Below are 19,997 nucleotides of genomic sequence, written 5' to 3'. Positions count from 1 at the left end.
ATCTCCAAGTTGCATTCAGGAGCTCCCAAATGCCATTCGGGTCTGGGAGCCTCAGCTTTAGTAATATATGTATATGTCTGAAATACCCAAATGGCATTCGGGATCCGAATTTCCAAATTGCATTTGGGAGCTCCCGTATGCCATTCGGGTCTAGGTGATTCAGCTTTAGTATTAATATCTATATATGGTTTTCTGTGGTATTCTCAACGCATATTTGTAAACTCATCATCCGAATCCGAAACCCAAACCGAATTGAATTTCGGATCCGAATGCTGAAACCCGAAATAACGAAATATCTGAACCAAAACGAATTTTTCCGCAGCTTACATGTCTAATGGCTACACAAACTTCCTGGGCTAATGCTGGCAACTTTATCATACTGGAGAAAAAATAATCCCTTTTAATCACCCCAAGGGCAGTCAGCTTAATTTTCTGGATCAAAATGTTGCTTTGCTAGACTTTAGTGATTATCATTAGGAATGTTATTAGAAATATAATCATCAAGTCTTGTTTTAATCATTATTTTTGCCATTAGTACCTCATGCAGCTAAGTATTCCCACTGATCACTCTTATTTTAAAGAACCCTTTCCAAAACTGACAGAAAAATCTTCTTTCTTCTAATCAAACTCATTATAAGTTTGTCTTTTGTACAGTCTTAGGGATAAAAAAAAAGTGATTAAACCGGCCTTGGATATACAGTATTTGAACATGGTAATGATGTTGCCTCTAAGATGTCTTTTTTTCTTCCAAACTGACTATGTTTTATTAATTTAGTTGCCTGCTTCTGAACCCTTTCCAATTGTATTCCATTAGATGTGTAAAGGACAATGAAAGGACCATGTCTCAGTTGCATGGCCTTACATTTTTCCAACATTTAAATTTAATTTGCCATTTAACTGTCCATTATATCATTTTGGCAAGATCTATGCTACTATCTTTCTGAATTGTAATAACTCTTTATGACTCTTTTGTCTTCAGCAAGAATGTCAACACTACTATCAATTTCATTCACAAGATTATTAATAAATTCAAAGGAATTGGGCCCCATATCTTGTGTTACACCACTGCTGGCATTAACCCAGTTTTAATATGTTCAATTTACTCTTTGTATTCTTTCTTTTAATCTGTTCTTTACCACTTATAAACAGCCACAGCTTCTGTACAAGGCTGATGTGAAGAACAGAGGCAAAATCCAAATCCATTACATTAATAGCATTTCCATCATTAAGATTTTATTTTACTTTCTCATGTTTGTTAGACACTTTAATAAATTCATGCTTTAATAAACCTACAGTGCATTTGTTGGTTGTTCCTTAGGATACTTTTTAATAATCACATTAGTAGGAAGGATCACAGGCCTGTATTTACCCATCTTAATGGAAACCTGTCAATAAAAAAATATAGAGGCAACCATTGTTGACCTTCACTTCTAAAAATGCTATTTGCCTGGCTATGCTGATCCTTTCTCTTTAAAGTTTGATGATTCAAAAAGTATGCTGAAAGTATGCTGAAAGTATGCTGAAAATTACTTTGGCTTATCCCAGAAAAATGCTGTCCAGCAGGGTATATTATTAGGTGTCCTCGTTGCTGCTTGATGACCTGGAGTGTTACTGTCTCTATGCTATTCAACATGCATCTCATTGCCCATAAGCTGCATGTTTCCCTAGTCTATTGTTACCTGAAAGATGGCATCCTCTGTATGCTTTCTCATAGACATGCCCCCGACTTTAGTAAGTAGCCATAGCCAGTGTGAGGAAGCCTCCTATGTTTTTGGGGCAGGTTAGTATTAAAGAAGAATTATGAGGCAAGTGATTTTCACTCAGCCTCATAATCTGAGCTGACCTGTGACAATTAAACTGTCACAGGTTGGCTTAGTAGATTTGGAACTGAGCGAACACATACCGTCGCTCGCTCACTTCTCGATCTATCCCTGCAGGGATTCCCCCCCTCCCCTGTCCGATCCTCCAACGCTGACTGGCGAAACGGACGGGGAGGGGGCGGGCACAGCTGGCTCAGCCTCTGGATAGACAGAGTCAGCTGTCAATCCCGCAGCTGGGTGGATCCAGACAGTATTGCCAGGATCTGTCCCGGCAGCGGCGTTTCAGTATACAGTGCGCTGTAGCTCGCGGTATACTGAGCTTTGGGTCATGGGAGAACGCTAATTTGTGTTCTCCCGTGACCCTTAGGAGAACTATGTGGAAAAGCCCTGACCCCATAGTTCTCATTTAAGCTCCCTGTAAGTTACCCAGTAGTGTTAAAAAAAAAAAGCAGCTTTTGCTGCAATACTAGTTCACACTGAGTGTTTTGTAGCGCTTTTACTGCCCTGACAAATGCTCAAAAAATATGCCCCACAAAATCACATTCATTTCTATAGCTCTGTACACATCTGAGCATTTTGTCACAATAAACAAAACGCCTGTAGCTGGAAAAAGTACATGGGCTTTTTTTTGGCATATTAGAGCTTGTTCTGGCCCAATAAACTCAATAAGAAATGCTTGAAAATGCGTGTAAGAAATGCTTGAAAATGCGTGTTTGCTGTGTTTTTGCGAGTTTGCGAGTTTGCGAGTTTGCTCATTAACATCAGTGAGTTTCAATCTGCTCACAAAAACGCAGGACTGGATTTACTTGTGTAGAAACGCGCAAAAACGCTGTCCCCTAGGTGTGCACACAGCCTAATAACAAAAGGCACTGTTTATAGAACACCTTAGTCACATCTTGCCCTTTTACTACCTTATCAAACTCAATTGATTACATTAAACCAGAAGCATGCAGCTGGCTTTTTTGATCAATGTAAAATGGCAGTGAGCTTGTAAGTGTTTTAAAGAAGAACTCCAGAAAAACAATGTTTTATTAACCCTTGCAGTGGGGCTACCCCTGTTTTGCAAGGGTTAAGTGCTTGTTTGAATTTCCGAAGAACAGAAATGACAAATGAAAGCAAATTCGAATTTCCCTAAACGGAATTTCGGACGAAAATTCGTTAACGGCAATCTGTACGCATTTTTGTTTGTGGACAAATTTTCTTGCAGCAAAGTGACATTGAAAACATTTTTTAATGCCACTTTGCTGCAATGAATCGAACCGGAAACGAACCCGCAACAAAACTTCGTACAGACTACCGTTAACAAATTTAGTCCGAATACGAATCCCAAAACGAATTGACTTTCGGACCTAAAAAACAAAATAACGCATAATCCAAATCAAAACTAAATGAAACAAATTTTGCCGCTGCACATCTCTATAAAGTAGTCACCGCTCCAAACTCGCTCCTGTGATGGACTACAATCTCAATACAAATTATTAAACAAACACACACGGGTATCAGCGAGTCAGCGCTGGATCAGAGACCGGCACCAGCGCTGGAGGGACTCCTGAAAACTACAGGAAAGAAGAAGATGATCGGATCAAGAGGCATCATTTAAGATAAGTCCTTACAATAGCATTGTGGGGGGGGGTCGAATTTAGCCTTTAACCTCCCTGGCGGTATTTCAGAGTGTGGCTTGGTGTTAATTTTCAGTACCAAAAGCGGTAACCCCGAGCCACACTCGGGATTGCGCAAAAGTGTCACTTACTTTGTCCCTGCTGTGTGCGCCCGGCCGATAGTAAATTAGAATCACTTGCAGAATTGAGTGATAGCGATTCGTTGGGAAATTCGTCATCAGACACTGAATGTGACGACAGCGACGATTCTGCTACCGAGCTCAGTAATGTGTGAACTTGGTACTCTATTGACTGTGGTACGGATCAGGCAGCGCCCCAAGAATTCCCATAAGAATTACAGGCCTACAATATAAAACAACAAATTTCCATGAAAAACAATGTACCGCTTTGGCATGCTAAAATCCTGCATAATCATACCGCCAGGGAGGTTAATGTCACTTTAAGGAAAATGTGCCCCCTCTGTAAAACTATCTGCAAAAACCCATGTTGTTGGTCTGCAATATCCCAGAACAAGAGCTGTTAGAATTTAGGAGAAGGTATTTAATGCTTACTACTATTGATTACTTTCTTGCCTTAAACTATTAAACTTGCCAGGTGCTGTTCTAATGGTACTCCAATCAATTTTGGAAATGAGTCTAGAAAACATGCATGGGAGCCTCAGTCTACCTTTCCGCTGGTTTGATTTTCACTCTGATAACATGAAAGTGCCAGACCATCCCACTGTGCAAATTCTTCTCTTTCATCATAACTTAGTAGTCTGGGAACATCTGTTTCCTACCCTCTAATTCCACAAGCTGGGGATTCTCAAAACCGACCACTGGCCTCTACAGCCAAATTATGCCTTTCCTTGATTTCCAGAAATAAATAGCTTGAGTTCTTGTTTCACTCTGCTGCATTGTATATAAGACATTACATGCAGGGAGGTGACATTCTTGGTAAATTGAAGTTGCACAGTACATAATGAAGGGTAAGAGGCTGCAGTCCTGCTTAGAAGCTTTCTGAAAGCCATAGTCTTGTTTGTATAAGTGCTGAGAAAATGAAGTAAAACTTGAATTATAATAAGCGGAGTGAACTTCATTAGGAATTCACTGAATGATTTTGCTTTTCCCTGCAGGCCCTCTCTAAGGAATACGTATATAAATTCATTTTGTTCTAGGACTTTTTAAGTCTTTTGAAATAAATATTACTGGTTTTCTTTGGCTTGATTTACATTCATACCGAGTATGACTGATGTCCACCATTAGAAATCGTGCTGCAGGATTATTGAATGTTTATCGGTTATGATTTGACTCAATATGATTTTTTTTTCAGATGAAAATGACGAACAAATGTTATTCGCCATCTGATCAGGTACAGTGTAAATATTGTTTAATTTTTTTACTATAAACATAGATACTGTAATGATTCAGCTATTGTTGGTAACAAAAAGGTGACTCTAATGCCGGTCATGGATGTTCCCCTTATCACTCCTTTTTTTATTATTTGTACATAGGAGGGACTATAATAGGAAATCCAACATTTTTGAGTTATCACGGAACAGACAAAAAAAGAAAAGATGAATTTGTCTGGAATCTTAAACATTCCCTACACTATTGAAAAAATATATATATTTGCATTACATACACTTTAAGAAAACGTGTACTATAAGCATACATACTGTGTAAGTCCTTATATATTGTGAATTTTAAAACAAAAAACAAAGGGCAGCACAGTGGTTCGACGGTTAGCACTCTTGCCACAATGGTGCCTTGGGGCTGAATCTCAACCAGGACACGATGGGATGTATGTATAAACAATTCACAGAGCAATTTGTCCTGCAAAACTGCACATGTACATTTATTCTGTGCAAATGGAGACAAAAACAAATGTTATTAGCATATTTCCTGGTCAAATTTAATATCAGGAAAATACTGAAATATGGACACTAGATGGAGCTGAGGAGCATAGGAAAGAAGTATTAATTCGCTATGCCCCTCAGCTCTATCCAGTGGCCATAATGTGGGATTTGCCTGATATTACATTTGGCCCAGAAAGAAAATAGCCTAATATTTGTTTTGCCTCTATTTGCACAGAAGACTGTTGTGCAATTTCACAGGACAAATGACTGGAATTGGTAATAAATATAACGCTTTCTGTATGGAGTATGCATATTTTCCACCTGCTTGAGTGAGTTTTCTCTCACACACCAAAGACATGCTAGTGGGTTAATTGGCTCCTGTCTAAATTGGCACTAGTATGGGAGTACAAATTAGTATGTTATTGCATGCTGGTCCCAAGTCTATGCATTTGGGGATGGGTTCAGGAATGACAAAAAAAATCATAATAAACACTGATAAATATAAAGGTAGTAAAAAGTTTGAGTGCCATTATACACTATATTACCAAAAGTATTGGGACGCCTGCCTTTACACACACATGAACTTTAATGGCATCCCAGTCTTAGTCCGTAGGGTTCAATATTGAGTTGGCCCGCCCTTTATAACAGCTTCTACTCTTCTGGGAAGGCATCCACAAGGTTTAGGAGTGTGTCTATGGGAATGTTTGACCATTCTTCCAGAAGTGCATTTGTGAGGTCAGGTACTGATGTTGGATGAGAAGGCCTGGCTCGCAGTCTCCACTCTAATTGATCCCAAAGGTGTTCTATCAGGTTGTGCAGGCCAGTCAAGTTCCTCCACCCCAAACTCGCTCATCTATGTCTTTATGGACCTTGCTTTGTGCACTGGTGCACAGTCATGTTGGAACAAGAAGGGGCCATCCCCAAACTGTTCCCACAAAGTTGGGAGCATGAAATTGTCCAAAATGTCTTGGTATGATGATGCCTTAAGAGTTCCCTTCACTGGAACTAAGTGGCCAAGCCCAACCCCTGAAAAACAACCCCACACCATAATCCTCCCTCCACCAAACTTTACACTTGGCACAATGCAGTCAAGCAAGTACCGTTCTCCTGGCATCTGCCAAACCCAGACATGTCCATCAGATTGTCAGAGAAGTGTGATTCCTCACTCCAGAGAACCCATCTCCACTTCTCTAGAGTCCAGTTGCTGTGTGCTTTACACCAGTGCTCCCCAACCTTTTTATCGCCGTGGACCGGTCAACGTTTGATAATTTTACCATGGCCCGCTGAGGGGGGGACGTTGATTGTTTATATTTTAGATTGTTTTGATTTAATAATTTTAATTTAATTGTATTTAAAAATGCCTTCAAAATAAAATACAGTTACACCAAAAAATGAAAGCGTTGGAATTCTTCACCTATTCCGCCACCGAAAAAATGGGCGAGATTACGTTAAAATGTGTGACCACGTCACTGGTCACACATTCTAACGTAGTCTCAAACTTTGATAGATCACATGCCTACCTGTAATCATTTAATCAGAGAAATAGATTATAATAGGGAACATTACAGTGTAATATTCCCCATTATAATCCATTTGTCTAATTACATAAAATAGCAGTACACAACAGAGAAATAGATTATAATAGGGAACATTACAGTGTAATATTCCCCATTATAATCCACGTCTAATGACATGATGTAAGACACCCCCCCTTCCCCCGCTCAGACTCACCCTTCCAGGAGCAGCAGCCATGTGTCGATGTGTGCACTCACTGCAGGGGGTGGGGCGTGGCGTGTGACACACACACGTCTCCTGTAACTCACCTCCCCTCCCACCGCATGTTACTATAGACGCGGCCGGGAGGGGAGGTGAGTCACAGGACCCGCCCCCTTACTGTGAAGCCCGTTGGCAGTGTGGGGCCCCGGTGTTCGAAGACCGGGACTGTGCACTGCCATATATTGCATGACCGGACCGCACTGAGACTGTGCGGCCCGGTACCATTTGATCCGCGGACCGGTACCGGGGGTTGGGGAACACTGCTTTACACCACTGCATCCGACGTTTTGCATTGCACTTGGTGATGTAAGGCTTGGATGCAATTGCTCAGCCATGGAAACCCATTCCATGAAGCTCTCTACGCACTGTTGTTTTACCAATCTGAAGGCCACATGAAGTTTGGAGGTCTGTAGCTACTGACTCTGCAGACAGTTGGCGACTTCTGCGCACTGTGTGCTTCAGCATGTGCTGACCCCGCTCTGTTATATTACATGACCTACCACTTTGTGGCTGAGTTGCTGTTGTTCCCAGTTGCTTCCACTTTGTTATAATACCACTAACAGGTGACTGCGGAATATTTAGTAGCAAGGACATTTCACGGAACACCTGAATCCAATGATTTGAAGGGGCGTCCCAATACTTTTGGCAATATAGTGTATGCATAAAATGAGTGGAAAATGGGGCTAATAATCAGCATCAAAATAATCAGGATCATCAGTTTTTTTAAACATTTTAAGATAAATGTTTTTTATGGACTTTTGGAATTTTTGACAAACAGCATTTGTGTATATTGCCAACTTATTTTTAGCCTAGACTACCCAGCCTTCCAGATATTCATGGCTTTTACTTAGAATGGAAAGGTGTTGACTTGTAATGTAATGTAGATAGGGAACTCTCTGGTAACTCCTCTAAATGGCAGAGTATTTCTATCAAATGGATTTTAGTCAATACAAATTGTATAACTTTTGCAAACCTTCAAGACCTTGACGTTGATTACATTTGGTTTATTCCATTAAAGGTGTCACATACTGCACATAACAACAAAAGACTTTGTAGAATATCATCCATGGTCCTGTGCAGTCTTTAGGAAACCATCATTCATTCTTCCCATTAGCCTGATTTTCCATGAATGCTTTGGGTTTTCAGGGCTTTATCACTTGAAAAGCATAAATAGTCAGTTACTTGATCTTTTTCTCCTTCTTTTTCCAGTTCCCCGTGATTGATATTCAAATAAAATCATTTCACTTTTAAACTGAACAATAAATTCCAATTTTATACTGCAATGTGATATCATCAGGAGACTCTATATTTACAATAAATACTCATGAGAACATCATTTGAAAGTGTGATTTTAACTCTCCAATTTATTTTCTAACACAAAAATAATAAAATCCACTAAATATAACTTAAAGTAATAAATGGAAAAAAAATAATGAATGAAAAAAAATAATGAATGAAGAAAAAAAGGATTTTTCTTAAGAGGTTTGAGATAAAGTGACACTAAAGTCAGGAGTTCAATCTTAAAAAATGCATTCAAGTACCTTACCTATTATGAAAAATGTAGCTTATTTCTGCATCACTGGGCTGTAGATCCTCAAATCATGAACTCATGCTGACACTGTTCTTCCTTCTGGAGGATGTCTACTTTTGATGCCCATGGTCCTTGTGTATGTCCTTGTGTATGTTTTAAAGTAGCCACCGCTCCCAGCTCGATGTAATACAAGTGTGGTTGTAGTCCATTCATACTAAGAGGGTAATTCATTATAGAGCCAAAGGATCCAGCTGTAGCTGCGGCTGATCCTTCGGCTCACTTCGGCCGCCTATTCACTACAGCCGTACAGCACCCGGAGGCAGGCGAACAGCTCGGCTGAGCCGTAGTCTCAGCGGGAAGTTGGGAGGAGATCAGTGAACTTCTGTTCACCAATTTCCTCTCCATTCTATGGGACCGGGAGTGATGCATATAGCATGACTTCCGGTTCCATAGCTGTCATTGCTTGTCTCCTTAAGCCCAACAATAAGCTATTCGAGTGTGATCTGAACTTCAATAGCTTATTTAGTGTGAAGGTGATACTGGAGGTCTTTTGGACCTATCACTGCCAATATGCTATTACTTGTGGGGCTTTAAAAACAGTTTTAAAAATGATCTTAAATAAGTGTAAAAGGAATTTAAAAGAATGTTTAAAGTCCCCCACTCCTGCGAGCACACGCGTCATCATGTAAACACGCGTCTGATGCGCCTATGTACGAAAAGGTGATTGCGCTACACATGTTGGGTATCACTGCACACACCGGAGTGAAAGCAATAATTCTAGAGCCCATATTTACTTGTATCTCTAAACTGATCACTTTTTGAGGTACTGACTTCTGTTGCTGTTTCATGGATGCACACAATTTTTAACTTGGGCATGTTGGGTGTCTTTTTACTTGTTGTAATCTCATATTTTATATTTGAGAAAAAAATGATTTTATATAGTGTTTTGGGGTACTAAACTTAAAGGGTTTCTAAATCCTCACTTTTTTTGCATACATCTACTGCAAGCAAGCAGTAGACATATGCAAAACTTTTTTTTTTTAAATGCTATAAAAGCGGTTTAAGCTTACCTGTGTCTTCGCCTCTCGCTCCCGTCCGAAAATCTGAAAATTCTTGGGCGGCCGCAAAGCATCTTGGAGTGGGCGCATGCGCAGTTTGGATTTTCGGCCAGGAGACGAGGAGAGACACAAGGTACGTATATGGACGCGTGCACCCGCATGCAGACACCGTGGGACAGGAAGTGCCAGCAAGGTCAGAGGAGTCAGCGCTGGATCGGAGACCCGCAGCAGCGCTGGAGGGACAGATGAAAATGACAGGAAAGAAGAAGAAGGTCGGATTAGGAGACATCATTTAAGGTAAGTGCTTTAATTAACATTGGGGGAAGGGGAAAAAATGTTTGCCTTTAATGTCACTTTAACTTTTTCCACAAAATTTTCCACAACATGTTTGAGTATGATAAGAAGTTGCGCTAATGTCGTGCAACATTAGATTGCCACCATTTTTTTCTATAAGGTCTTGGCTTTCAGAAAATATATAATGCTTGGGGGTTTTAAGTGATTTCCAGGCCTAAAATGTGGATTATAACATGGGTGCAGAAAATAAAAAAAGTCCTTTGTCCTTAAGGGGTTAATGCATTTTTAAGGTTTAACTTCTGAGTTTAGTGTCACTTTAAAGGTGGAGTTCTATTAGATCCTTTTTACATTAGATCCTTTTTCATTTTCACTGAGGTCAGTACATTTTCCAAACTCTGAACTTTTTTTCCACAGAAGAGTGAATGTTGATGTGCTTAGAGATATGTTGTTTACCAATGGATTTAAAATATTCTTGGATCTGACAGCTAGTTTCAAGTGGAATCTGCATGATACAGAAACACCTGCACTTTTATTAGATTTACACTGCAAACAGAATACTGAATATATAAGCTTTGCTCAGTAAGGGAGGTGACAATCATTTCAGAAGGTGCTGAGATATAAATGTATTTATTCAGACGGAGGCAGGAGCACAGAATTTGACATTAACCTCATTTAGAGCAATATAATATAATCAAGCAAGTGACAATTGAGAGGCAGGGTTTTGGTATAAATCAGAACAACTTAAGGGGGTTAGCTAATACATTTAAAGTCAAATTGTTTTTATTTTAAAGTGACACTAAACTCAAATGTTAAAAATGTATTCAAGTCCCTTAACTAAGAACAAAAATGTATCTTATTTGTGTATCACTCGGCTGTAGATCCTCAAATCATCTCTGAATTGGTGCTGACACTGTCCTTCCTTCTGGAGGGTGACTACTTTTGTTCTCTAGGGTCCCTGTGTGTTGGAAGGTAGCTACTGCTCGAAACTCGCTCCTGTAATAGACTTTGATTTCAATACAAATAAGCAAACTAAATGTCAGATTATAGTCCATCACAGGAGTGAGCTTGAAGTGGTGGCTACTTTACAACACACACAGGGACCATGGGGAACAAAAGTAGCCACCCTCCAGCAGGAAGGACAGTGTCAGCACCAATTCAGAGATGATTTGAGGATCTACAGCTGAGTGATACACAAATAAGATACATTTCTGTTAATAGCTGAGGTACGTGAATTCATTTTTTAAATTTAATTTCAGTGTCACTTTAAGAGACATCTGCTCACATATCATTCAGTTGTAAAGTAGTTCTAAAAGATGTCTACATATATATTTTAATCGAGGTGTTAAGTACAAAATAATTTGATTGAGTGTAAGAAATTTTGTGCATGTTTTTTATCACTTTGATATAATATATGTTTGGAAAAAAAATGGTGGTGTCCAAACAAAATAAAAAGTGTATGCGTGGCCATGTTTTTAGTGGGGATCATTTACTAAAGGAGTAGACAATTCACTTTGCAAAGTAAGAAGTGTTCATAGATATTTGCAAATAGGGTAAAACTGTGTTCACTTCAGTCAACCAATCATGTGCTATAAAAAATGTGCTTTTTATTTAAGTAAATGTCTTCTACTCCTTCGGTACATTGACCCCACTAGCGAATACATATCTGAACTCTGCCTGACATCTGTGTGTTTCCCCAAGTACCAGTGAATGTTAAATGACATCAGTTTTAGCTAAAAATAGGAAACTGCAGATATTATTTGGGATCAGTTGATCTCCCCTCCTCTTGCCTATTCTTTCATACAGTGTAAGCATTACCACATTGCTGGTGTCCAATAGATTATTTTAATAAAAAGATAGATTGTATATATCTGAGTTTGAAGGGCAATTCCACTAATCCCGACAATACTGTTTAGGTCCACCCAGCTTGCTGATTAAGAGCAGGCTCTGCCTATCTAGACTCAGAGCCAGCTGTGCCCGCCCTCTCCCCCGTCCGTTCCTCCAGTCAGCGAAGGTGGATCGGAGAGGGGAGGGGGAATCCCTGCAGGGAGCCATGACTGACAGTCACCGCTCTCTGAAGGGAAATGATTTGGAAGTGAGCGAGTGCCGTTATGTGTTCGCTCACTTCCCGATCTTCAAAGTCACACGTCGGCTCTAACTATGAGGATGAGTGTAAATCACTCACCTCATAGTTCTCCTTTAAAGTACTTGAATGCATTTTTAAGATTTAACTCCTGAGTTTAGTGCCACTTTCACTCTTCTTCCCGATCCTGCCAGGCCCTACATCACTACAGAATACAATAGTGATTAAGGGCCTGGCAGGAGAAACCACTCTATGTTATGGAGATGTGGAGAGGTGTTTTGTAGTCCTAAAGCAATTCCTGCCCTAGGACGACAATGCTGTTCCCTTATATCTAGAGTACAGTGAATGAAGTTTAGGTATATTACTGGCAGGATGGAAAGTTGAGGGGAAAACCCCTGAATAAAGCTGCAATATATTACACTTTTATTCTTGGATTTAGATATACTTTAAGGTCACAGATTTCCAATGTAGTGAAGCCAGTATCAAGGCGACTGCCCCCAAGCCTGTTCGGTTAACCATAAATCAGCTCGAAGATGTCAACTCACTTATGTATGTTCTCACAGGTTCACCTGAACAACCGACCTGGAGTCCTTCTTTAACGTTCACGCTACATTTGGTATGCTAATATTAGAAATCTAAAATAATATTTAAGAGAAAAGAAAGCTTTAAATAACTTTTAAGCCTATCAGTGCGAGAAGAGAAAAGGCTTTTAAGAAGTGATAAAAGCCAAGTCATGAAACATTCTTGCAGTTTATCTTTGATAAATAATTTTGCTGGATCTTCAAATTGTGATATAGCCACACCACATTAGTCCAGATATAAATTCTGCACTTCAAGCACTTATGTTGCATCTAATGCATTGTTTATTGGATTTTGCTGGATTTATGAAAGACTCACACTGGGAAAACTACAAAAAGCACCCTTCATTGATTAAGATTTACAAACCTCAGTCTGCATAGCATTGTTTTCAGGAATAGAGCACAATAAATCAGGAGCCATATTTAGCACTGCTGGACTCAATACACCACACAAACTTCCTTTTATCTTTTCATAGTAACATTTTGTTCTGTCGTTCTTTTGAATGGAATGTTATTCACACTATTCAGTGCTTGAAAAGTGCACTATAGGAGTCTTGACTCTACAGGACAAACAGACAACTGGCACGCTTTTTTACTGACCAGGGTAGGGTTTCGTTAATCTTATTATATCAAGTTATAACAGCCAATGTGTGCTCGGCATCCCCGCTGTGGCAATTCATGTCAAGTAAGTATCAATGCCCTGGCCTTATACACAGCTATTTCCTAGCAAGTTCAATCACCTTTCCATTGAAAAATGATTAAATGGATCAGAGCAATCTAGCGTCATCATTTTATCTATTTATATCTATAAGATAAACATAGTAGCCGACTGCACACCCGGGCATCCATTTTATGATCAAAAGCTGGTTGAAAGTGGTTTATCTTGCTTAAAGTAAACCTGTGATTTGCCTACATAGATCAAAGCATAATTTTTTTACTTTAACCCTTTCATGAGCAGGGGTAATTAATGTTTTAATGCTCAAGCCAAGTTTAACATCATCAGTGTGCATTGATTAAAGTGACACTAAACTCAGGAGCTAAACCTTAAAAATGCTTTCAAGTACCCCAACTATTAACAAAAATGTATCTTATTTGTGTATCACTCGGCTGTAGATCCTCAAATTATCTCTGAATTGGTGCTGACACTGTCCTTCCTTCTGGAGGGTGGCTACTTTTGTTCCCCATGGTCCCTGTGTGTGTTGTAAAGTAGACACTGCCCCAAGCTCGCTCCCGTGATTGACAACAATCTCATGTTAAGTTTACTAATTTGTATCGGGATTGCAGTCCATCATGGAAGCGAGCTTGGAGCGGTGACTACTTCACAACACACACAGGGACCATGGGGAACAAAAGCAGCCACCCTCCAGAAGGAAGGACAGTGTCGGTACCAATTCAGAGATGATATGGGGATCTACAGCCGAGTGAGACACAAATCAGATACATTTTTGTTAATAGTTAAAGGAGAACTATGGGGTAAGTGTTTTTCCCCTTAGTTCTCCTAAGGGTCACGGGAGGACATCAGTTTCATTGTCACACGTCGGCTCAAACTATGAGGTTGAGTGAAAATCACTCACCGCATAGTTCTCCTTTAATGTACTTGAATGCATTTTTAAGATGTAACTCCTGAGTTTAGTGTCACTTTAAACAATGCACACTGATGATGTTAAACTTGGCTTGGGCATCTAAATATCAATGGTTTAGTATCACTTTAAATTGGCAATCACTCTATGAATAATTTGCATACCTATAGAATTGTTATACATTTATTCATAGCAATTTTAGGCTTTTATTTGGCACACTGTTTTAAAGAACTTTTCTTATTCCCTGCAGTGGGGCTACCCCTGCACTACAAGGGTTAAGTGCTTGTTTTCATTTAGGTGCAAAAATAACAAAGGTATACTCTGCTGAACCTTGCAGCCGGCTTTTTACAGTGCTCCCTCAACCTGTCTCCTTCTCCACTGCAACAATGGCATGTCCCCTTGGCATGCTCACGTCCTTTACACTGTGTACTGAATGTGATGACTTACGAGACCTTAGACTTCTGCAATGGAAGGGGAAGCATCGGTCTAACAGCCAGTCGTCTCCAAGGATTGGGTGAATATACTTTTTTTATTTTAGCACCTAAACGAAAACAAGCACTTTACCCATGCAGTGCTCAGTTGAGGCCAAATGACAGCTATTTGTTCAAAATAAGTATCTAACCCGTTGGGCTGTCACTGCTGATAGCGCTGCTCTGTACTCTCTCTACCTGCCCCTTGATCCTCCCCACTGGGCACTGACAAACTTTTCCCCTGCATGTCCTCCCGTGTCCCCTCTGAACCCCACACCTCTCCCCGCCTGTGTTGGCAAAGACAGCAGGGATAAGAGGGGGCACAGAATGGAGCATGCAAGCAGGGAGAATACAGTGAGAGATGGGGGCATGTAATTGAAGCTATTATTGACAGCTAAAATTACAAAGCATCAACTGCTGAAACTGAACATTTATATTTAATGCTCCTGAAATCTTTGCTTTCCTGATGAGCTATGACTACCTTAAAGCTGAGTACACAAAAAGCACTTTCGGTGACCCTATTCCCTTGACAGAAGTTGATCATTGGAGGTACTTGTATTGAATTCTATTCTTAATATGGGCTATTCACAGTGGAGCAGTGAAAGCAGCCAGGGGATGGAAGGAACAAACATAGATATAGGCTTATTGTAGTCAGATAGTGAAATATTATTTACACTTGTTGGTAATAGTTACTGCACTTTACACATAGGTTTATCCTAACCATACTGAAAATTGTATCTATCCATAATTGCACTTTGTACCTTTTAGCTTGCATTCATGCAGCAGTGAGCATAGGTTGTAGAGGGCTTCAACCTCAAACAAGTTGGATCTTCTTTGACATCCTTTATTGTTACTCTAAACCAGGGGTAGCAAACCTCCGGCCCCCCCAGCTGTGCTGGAACTACAAATCCCATGAGGCATTGCAAGATTCTCACAGACATAACTCCCGAAGAGAGATGCATCATGGGATTTGTAGTTTCACCACAGCTGGAGGGCCAGAGGTTTGCTACCCCTGCTCTAAACAAATGCATGTCCCCATGGCTAAACAGTTTTAAAAACAGTCTCCTTCAGAACACCAGAGGGCACCTTAAATACAGGTACTTATTGGGAAGAGCTCTCCTCCATTCATGTGGTTCCTCCTGCATCTCAAGCCCCACTGTCTCTATGGAACTCTGTGCAGTCAGTATACAGTATATGCTCCTTTGTTCTTGCCTCCAACATATCTATGTTTACTAAATACATTTAAATAACATAGTTTCCCTAATATATTATGACACAAGATGTAATTTCTTGTTTCCCCTCAGATTTTGCACATGGGATGGGTGAGTGAGAAGGTACAAGGATCGGATGGATCACATGTTTATAAATTCAAATTCCTTGTCCTGAAGGGGTCATCGTTCTACATCTTCAAGACACCACCAGTAAGCTGATACATATTTTTACTCTATTCATTCTAGTTTAGATTAACTTCTTTTAATATAACCAGACACAATATTATATGACATAGTGGATTCTAAGCTCTAACAGAAGACCCGATCTGATGTATACTGAAGAATAGGAAACCTGTGCAGAGAAAACTAAAATGGATAAAGGAATGAGAGGTGTGGGGAGACTGACCAATTTCCAAAAATGCTAGTTTTGTGTCTATCATGCTGAGCCTCTAGATTTAATTATATAAGGTAATGACATGGAGGAGGAAGTGGACATCAATGGAAGACTGCAACTTTTTCATGACAGATTATCTGTGAATGAAGAGTTCCATAACAGAAACATTTGGGCTTATATTTCAGAACTCCTACCAAAAAAAGAAGTTGCTGGTTGTTACGCTGATCCATTTGCTTCAATACTATGAATAAATGACCTGAAACAGGTGCACAGATCAGAACTTCCCACATTTCTCTCAGGCTTATTTCTAGAGTGAATACTGCATAATTATTCTGGATCAATTACTAAAAAAAGTATTGAAATGATCATCTCCTGGGCTTCCTGAGCTTCTATGGGTCATTCCATATGAGTGTGCTATAGAAGCGAACGGTAAATTATATGCTTCCACACAAGTGATGTCACCACACTTCCTGTCAGTTCAGAGCCTCAAGCAGAGCTGTTGTTGCTCTTTCCAGCCTCTCTATACAGTAGCAGATCACTGCTATAGTGATGTATTGATAGTTTATTTCAGCCAGCAATAGATCACTATGAAAATTGATCTGCTGCTGTACAGCTGCATGGGGAATCTAGATCTGGTATCCAATGACTAGATCCAGATCCCCATGAAGAAAAAAAAATGAAATAAAAAAAACTTTAAAAAAAAGAAAAAAATTGTATCCTAATAATAAAAAATAATATTCACTCAAAAAGAATCCCTAGGTCTCAAAAATGATGTCAGATTATCTGGATGACATTTGTCACACTGCACAAGCATCAATGTAAATGAACACAATGTCATTCAAGTTTTTAATGATAATGATTGCAAACTTGTGACAAAGTCATTATTGTGCCAATCTGTGCCCTGGTCAACCTGACTTAATCCTAAATTACGCTAACACTAACAATGATGCTTACGTTAACAATTTACACAAACTTTTGTTTTCCCCCTGCGTGCATTGCAATGTACATTTGAAAGAGGAATAATGTTCTGCATAAGTAAAATGCATAGTTTACTCTATCATTGCTCTGTTACAAAAAAGTCACATTGATGTGACTTAACCTACTTTTTAGTTCCATTAGATCACCTGATTTCCCCTCAATTTAAGTTCCAGCAGCAACTTTATACTTTTTGGATTTTTCATTACTTTCTGTCCTAGAAACAATGGTAACTGGAGCAAAGAGGCAACATCTTACCTGCTCTATCCAAAATTAAATAAAGTATATCTAAAGCCAAAAAGCTATTTTGGGTTTTTGTTTTTTTTAAGACCTTAAAGTGTGTTTCCAAACTGCAGCCAAATTGGGATAACACCCATTTTATATTTGTTACATGTTCCCATTCACATAGCATATGTTAAAACATATTTTAAAAATGATTTTGACCTAGAGAGCTCCTGGCCGGCCGTTTTTTTACTACGGCCGGCCCGGAGGCAGTTAAACTGCTTTTACTTGGGTTAGGGTTTTCAGGGTTAACATTTCTACTTGTGTATCTTTCCTTGCAATGCTAGGAGAGGCTGTGAGGGGTCTGAGGTGTTTTTTCCATTGTATTTTTGTGTTAATTAAGTTAATGAGAGAAAACACAATCCCCAAATTTCAGTCCTAAGCCGTTCCATTAGGACAGATCACTGTGAAGGTGCTGAGAATTGGCCATTTTGCCTGATTTAGCAAAACATCTTAAAGGTAAGAAATATTTTTTCAAATAATTTTTCTTTATGATGTGTGAATAGGATCACAGAACAATCATAGATGGGTGTTATCAAATCTGACTGCAAAAGTTGAAGAGAAAGAACATGCTGTACTATACATATAATAAATGTAGAAAAAAGTAATATACAGGTTTCTTTTATTATATATATACACACACATGTGCATAAGGCAGAAGTGAAGGCTGAAATCAGTTTTTACAGTAGCCGAAAACATCAAACTAATGTTATTGAAAAATAAGTTATTGTTGTCTTATTGTTGGATAGAACTTGAAAATACTTTAGGACTAGTTGCTAGATACGTATCTTTTATATCCTCCAAAGAGATTGCCTTTATCCATGTGCTTCGATTTGATATTTCATATTTGATAGTACATTAGTAATATTTGGGTTATTTTTGCATTCTGTTTTATTCCAAAGCCATAAGTAAAGTAAATCTTTTTTGTCAAGAAATGAAAGCATGGCAATAATAAAGGAATCAGGCCTCACGTGTATTCATGAGCCTTAGAGTAATGCTGTTTTGGTCCAGTAGGTGTTTTGTTATAGAATAAAATGAAAGTCTGTGGATTGACAGCTATGTAATTTTTCAGATCAACATGTGGAATCTTTTCCTCGGCTTGTGGAAATTGTTTTGTGCTGCTTGAATTGTGTAAACATAATAGCTACTAAGTCATTATCTGGGTATATGGATGACATGCCTATGATCAAAATATTTGAAGCTTTATTCTATAAAAAGCTGATCTTTTTGTCTAATGAAGATTGTGTCTAAAACTCTAACAAACTTTTAATGACGTCCAGAAGTAGTGATGCGCCGATACCAAGTATCATACTCTGTATAATTAAAAGTACAGATACTTTTCGAGCTCCAAGACTAGACTAGAGAAAAATTCAAAAGTTAGGAGGCAGATTTGTAAGGAGCAGATGGAGCTCCTGGGATTTGTACATCTCTGTTTTAATGTATGATTTTGTTTTTATAAATATATATTAGGGATGCACCGTACAAGTACAAGTACTGATACTTGCCCAAGTACTCACAGAAACAAGTACTGATACATTTATGTTTATTGTCATGTGACAGTTTTTCTAACACAATACAGACTAATGATTTCAGGACAGTGGTGGAGCGCCAGAGCCAGGTCCCAGCTACAACCTCTGCAACTCTGGTAGTTTTTATGAAAATGCCAAGTATCGGCACTGGTATCTGATCTGGTATCTGTACAACCCTATGCAGAAGTATAACTGGAATTTTGTGACTTTGAGCAAAATGTTTGTCGCCCTTACTTTTCTACCCAAGCCCTCCAAGAACCTTTCTATTCAAGACAGTTTACATTTCCAGTAAGCGTCATAGTAACAGAAAAATAATGGAAGGGAAGACAAAGGTTGTTTAATTTTTTTACAACATTAATGTGAGAGTGGAGCTATTGGGTACAGGGAATCTGATATTGTCGCAGCTGTATCTTCTACAGTCCAAACTAAATTTTGACTAATCCTTGCAGTGGGGCTACCCCACACTGGAAAAGTTAACTGCTCATTTTGGTCTAGGGTGTAAAATAAAAAAAAGTTATACTCAGCTGATCCTCTGAGCTGGCTTAGTTATAGACCGGTCCTTCAAGCTGTGAGGACGCAAAAGGTAGGGTGGAGTGCCCACTGCAAGGGTTAATAAAATGTTTGCCCGAGTTCTTCTTTAATTCCATCCCCATCAGCCATTGAAAAATTGTGACTTGCTGAGAACTTTTTTTGGTTTTTCAGCCAGCCTGCTTCCATATGAGGTGATTCTGCTAGAGAGTGTTGGGGTCTGGGGAAACCTAGTAGAGGTTCTTCACCAAAATACAAAAAGATTAGTTGGGGGGGGGGTCATTTAGGTATTTAAGGTTTTATGACTATGCTTACTATAGAAGCTTGTGTACATAACGTTTGCTGTCAAATGCTTGCATTTGCATTGAAATGCAGCAGTGCTAAAATACATGCTTTTGAGCGTAAATCACAGCTCAGGGCTGAATGTTGGGCATG

General features: G+C 39.2%; 1 protein-coding gene across 1 annotated transcript in view; it reads left to right on the top strand.

Annotated features, from left to right (window-relative positions):
• Window positions 1–19,997, top strand: part of SNTG2 (syntrophin gamma 2) — a 381,958-nt gene that overhangs the window by 291,163 nt on the left and 70,798 nt on the right. The window contains exons 12-13 of the mRNA XM_018559229.1: window positions 4,751–4,789; window positions 15,948–16,064. Coding sequence (XP_018414731.1) covers window positions 4,751–4,789; window positions 15,948–16,064 — 156 coding nt within the window. The remainder of the gene's footprint in view (window positions 1–4,750; window positions 4,790–15,947; window positions 16,065–19,997) is intronic.

This window comes from Nanorana parkeri, unplaced genomic scaffold (genome assembly GCF_000935625.1).
Source record: "Nanorana parkeri isolate BGI_ZX_2015 unplaced genomic scaffold, ASM93562v1 scaffold383, whole genome shotgun sequence".
Taxonomy (NCBI): Eukaryota; Metazoa; Chordata; class Amphibia; order Anura; family Dicroglossidae; genus Nanorana; species Nanorana parkeri.
Note: the sequence above shows the minus strand (reverse complement) of the source record. Positions and strands in the feature narration are given on the sequence as shown.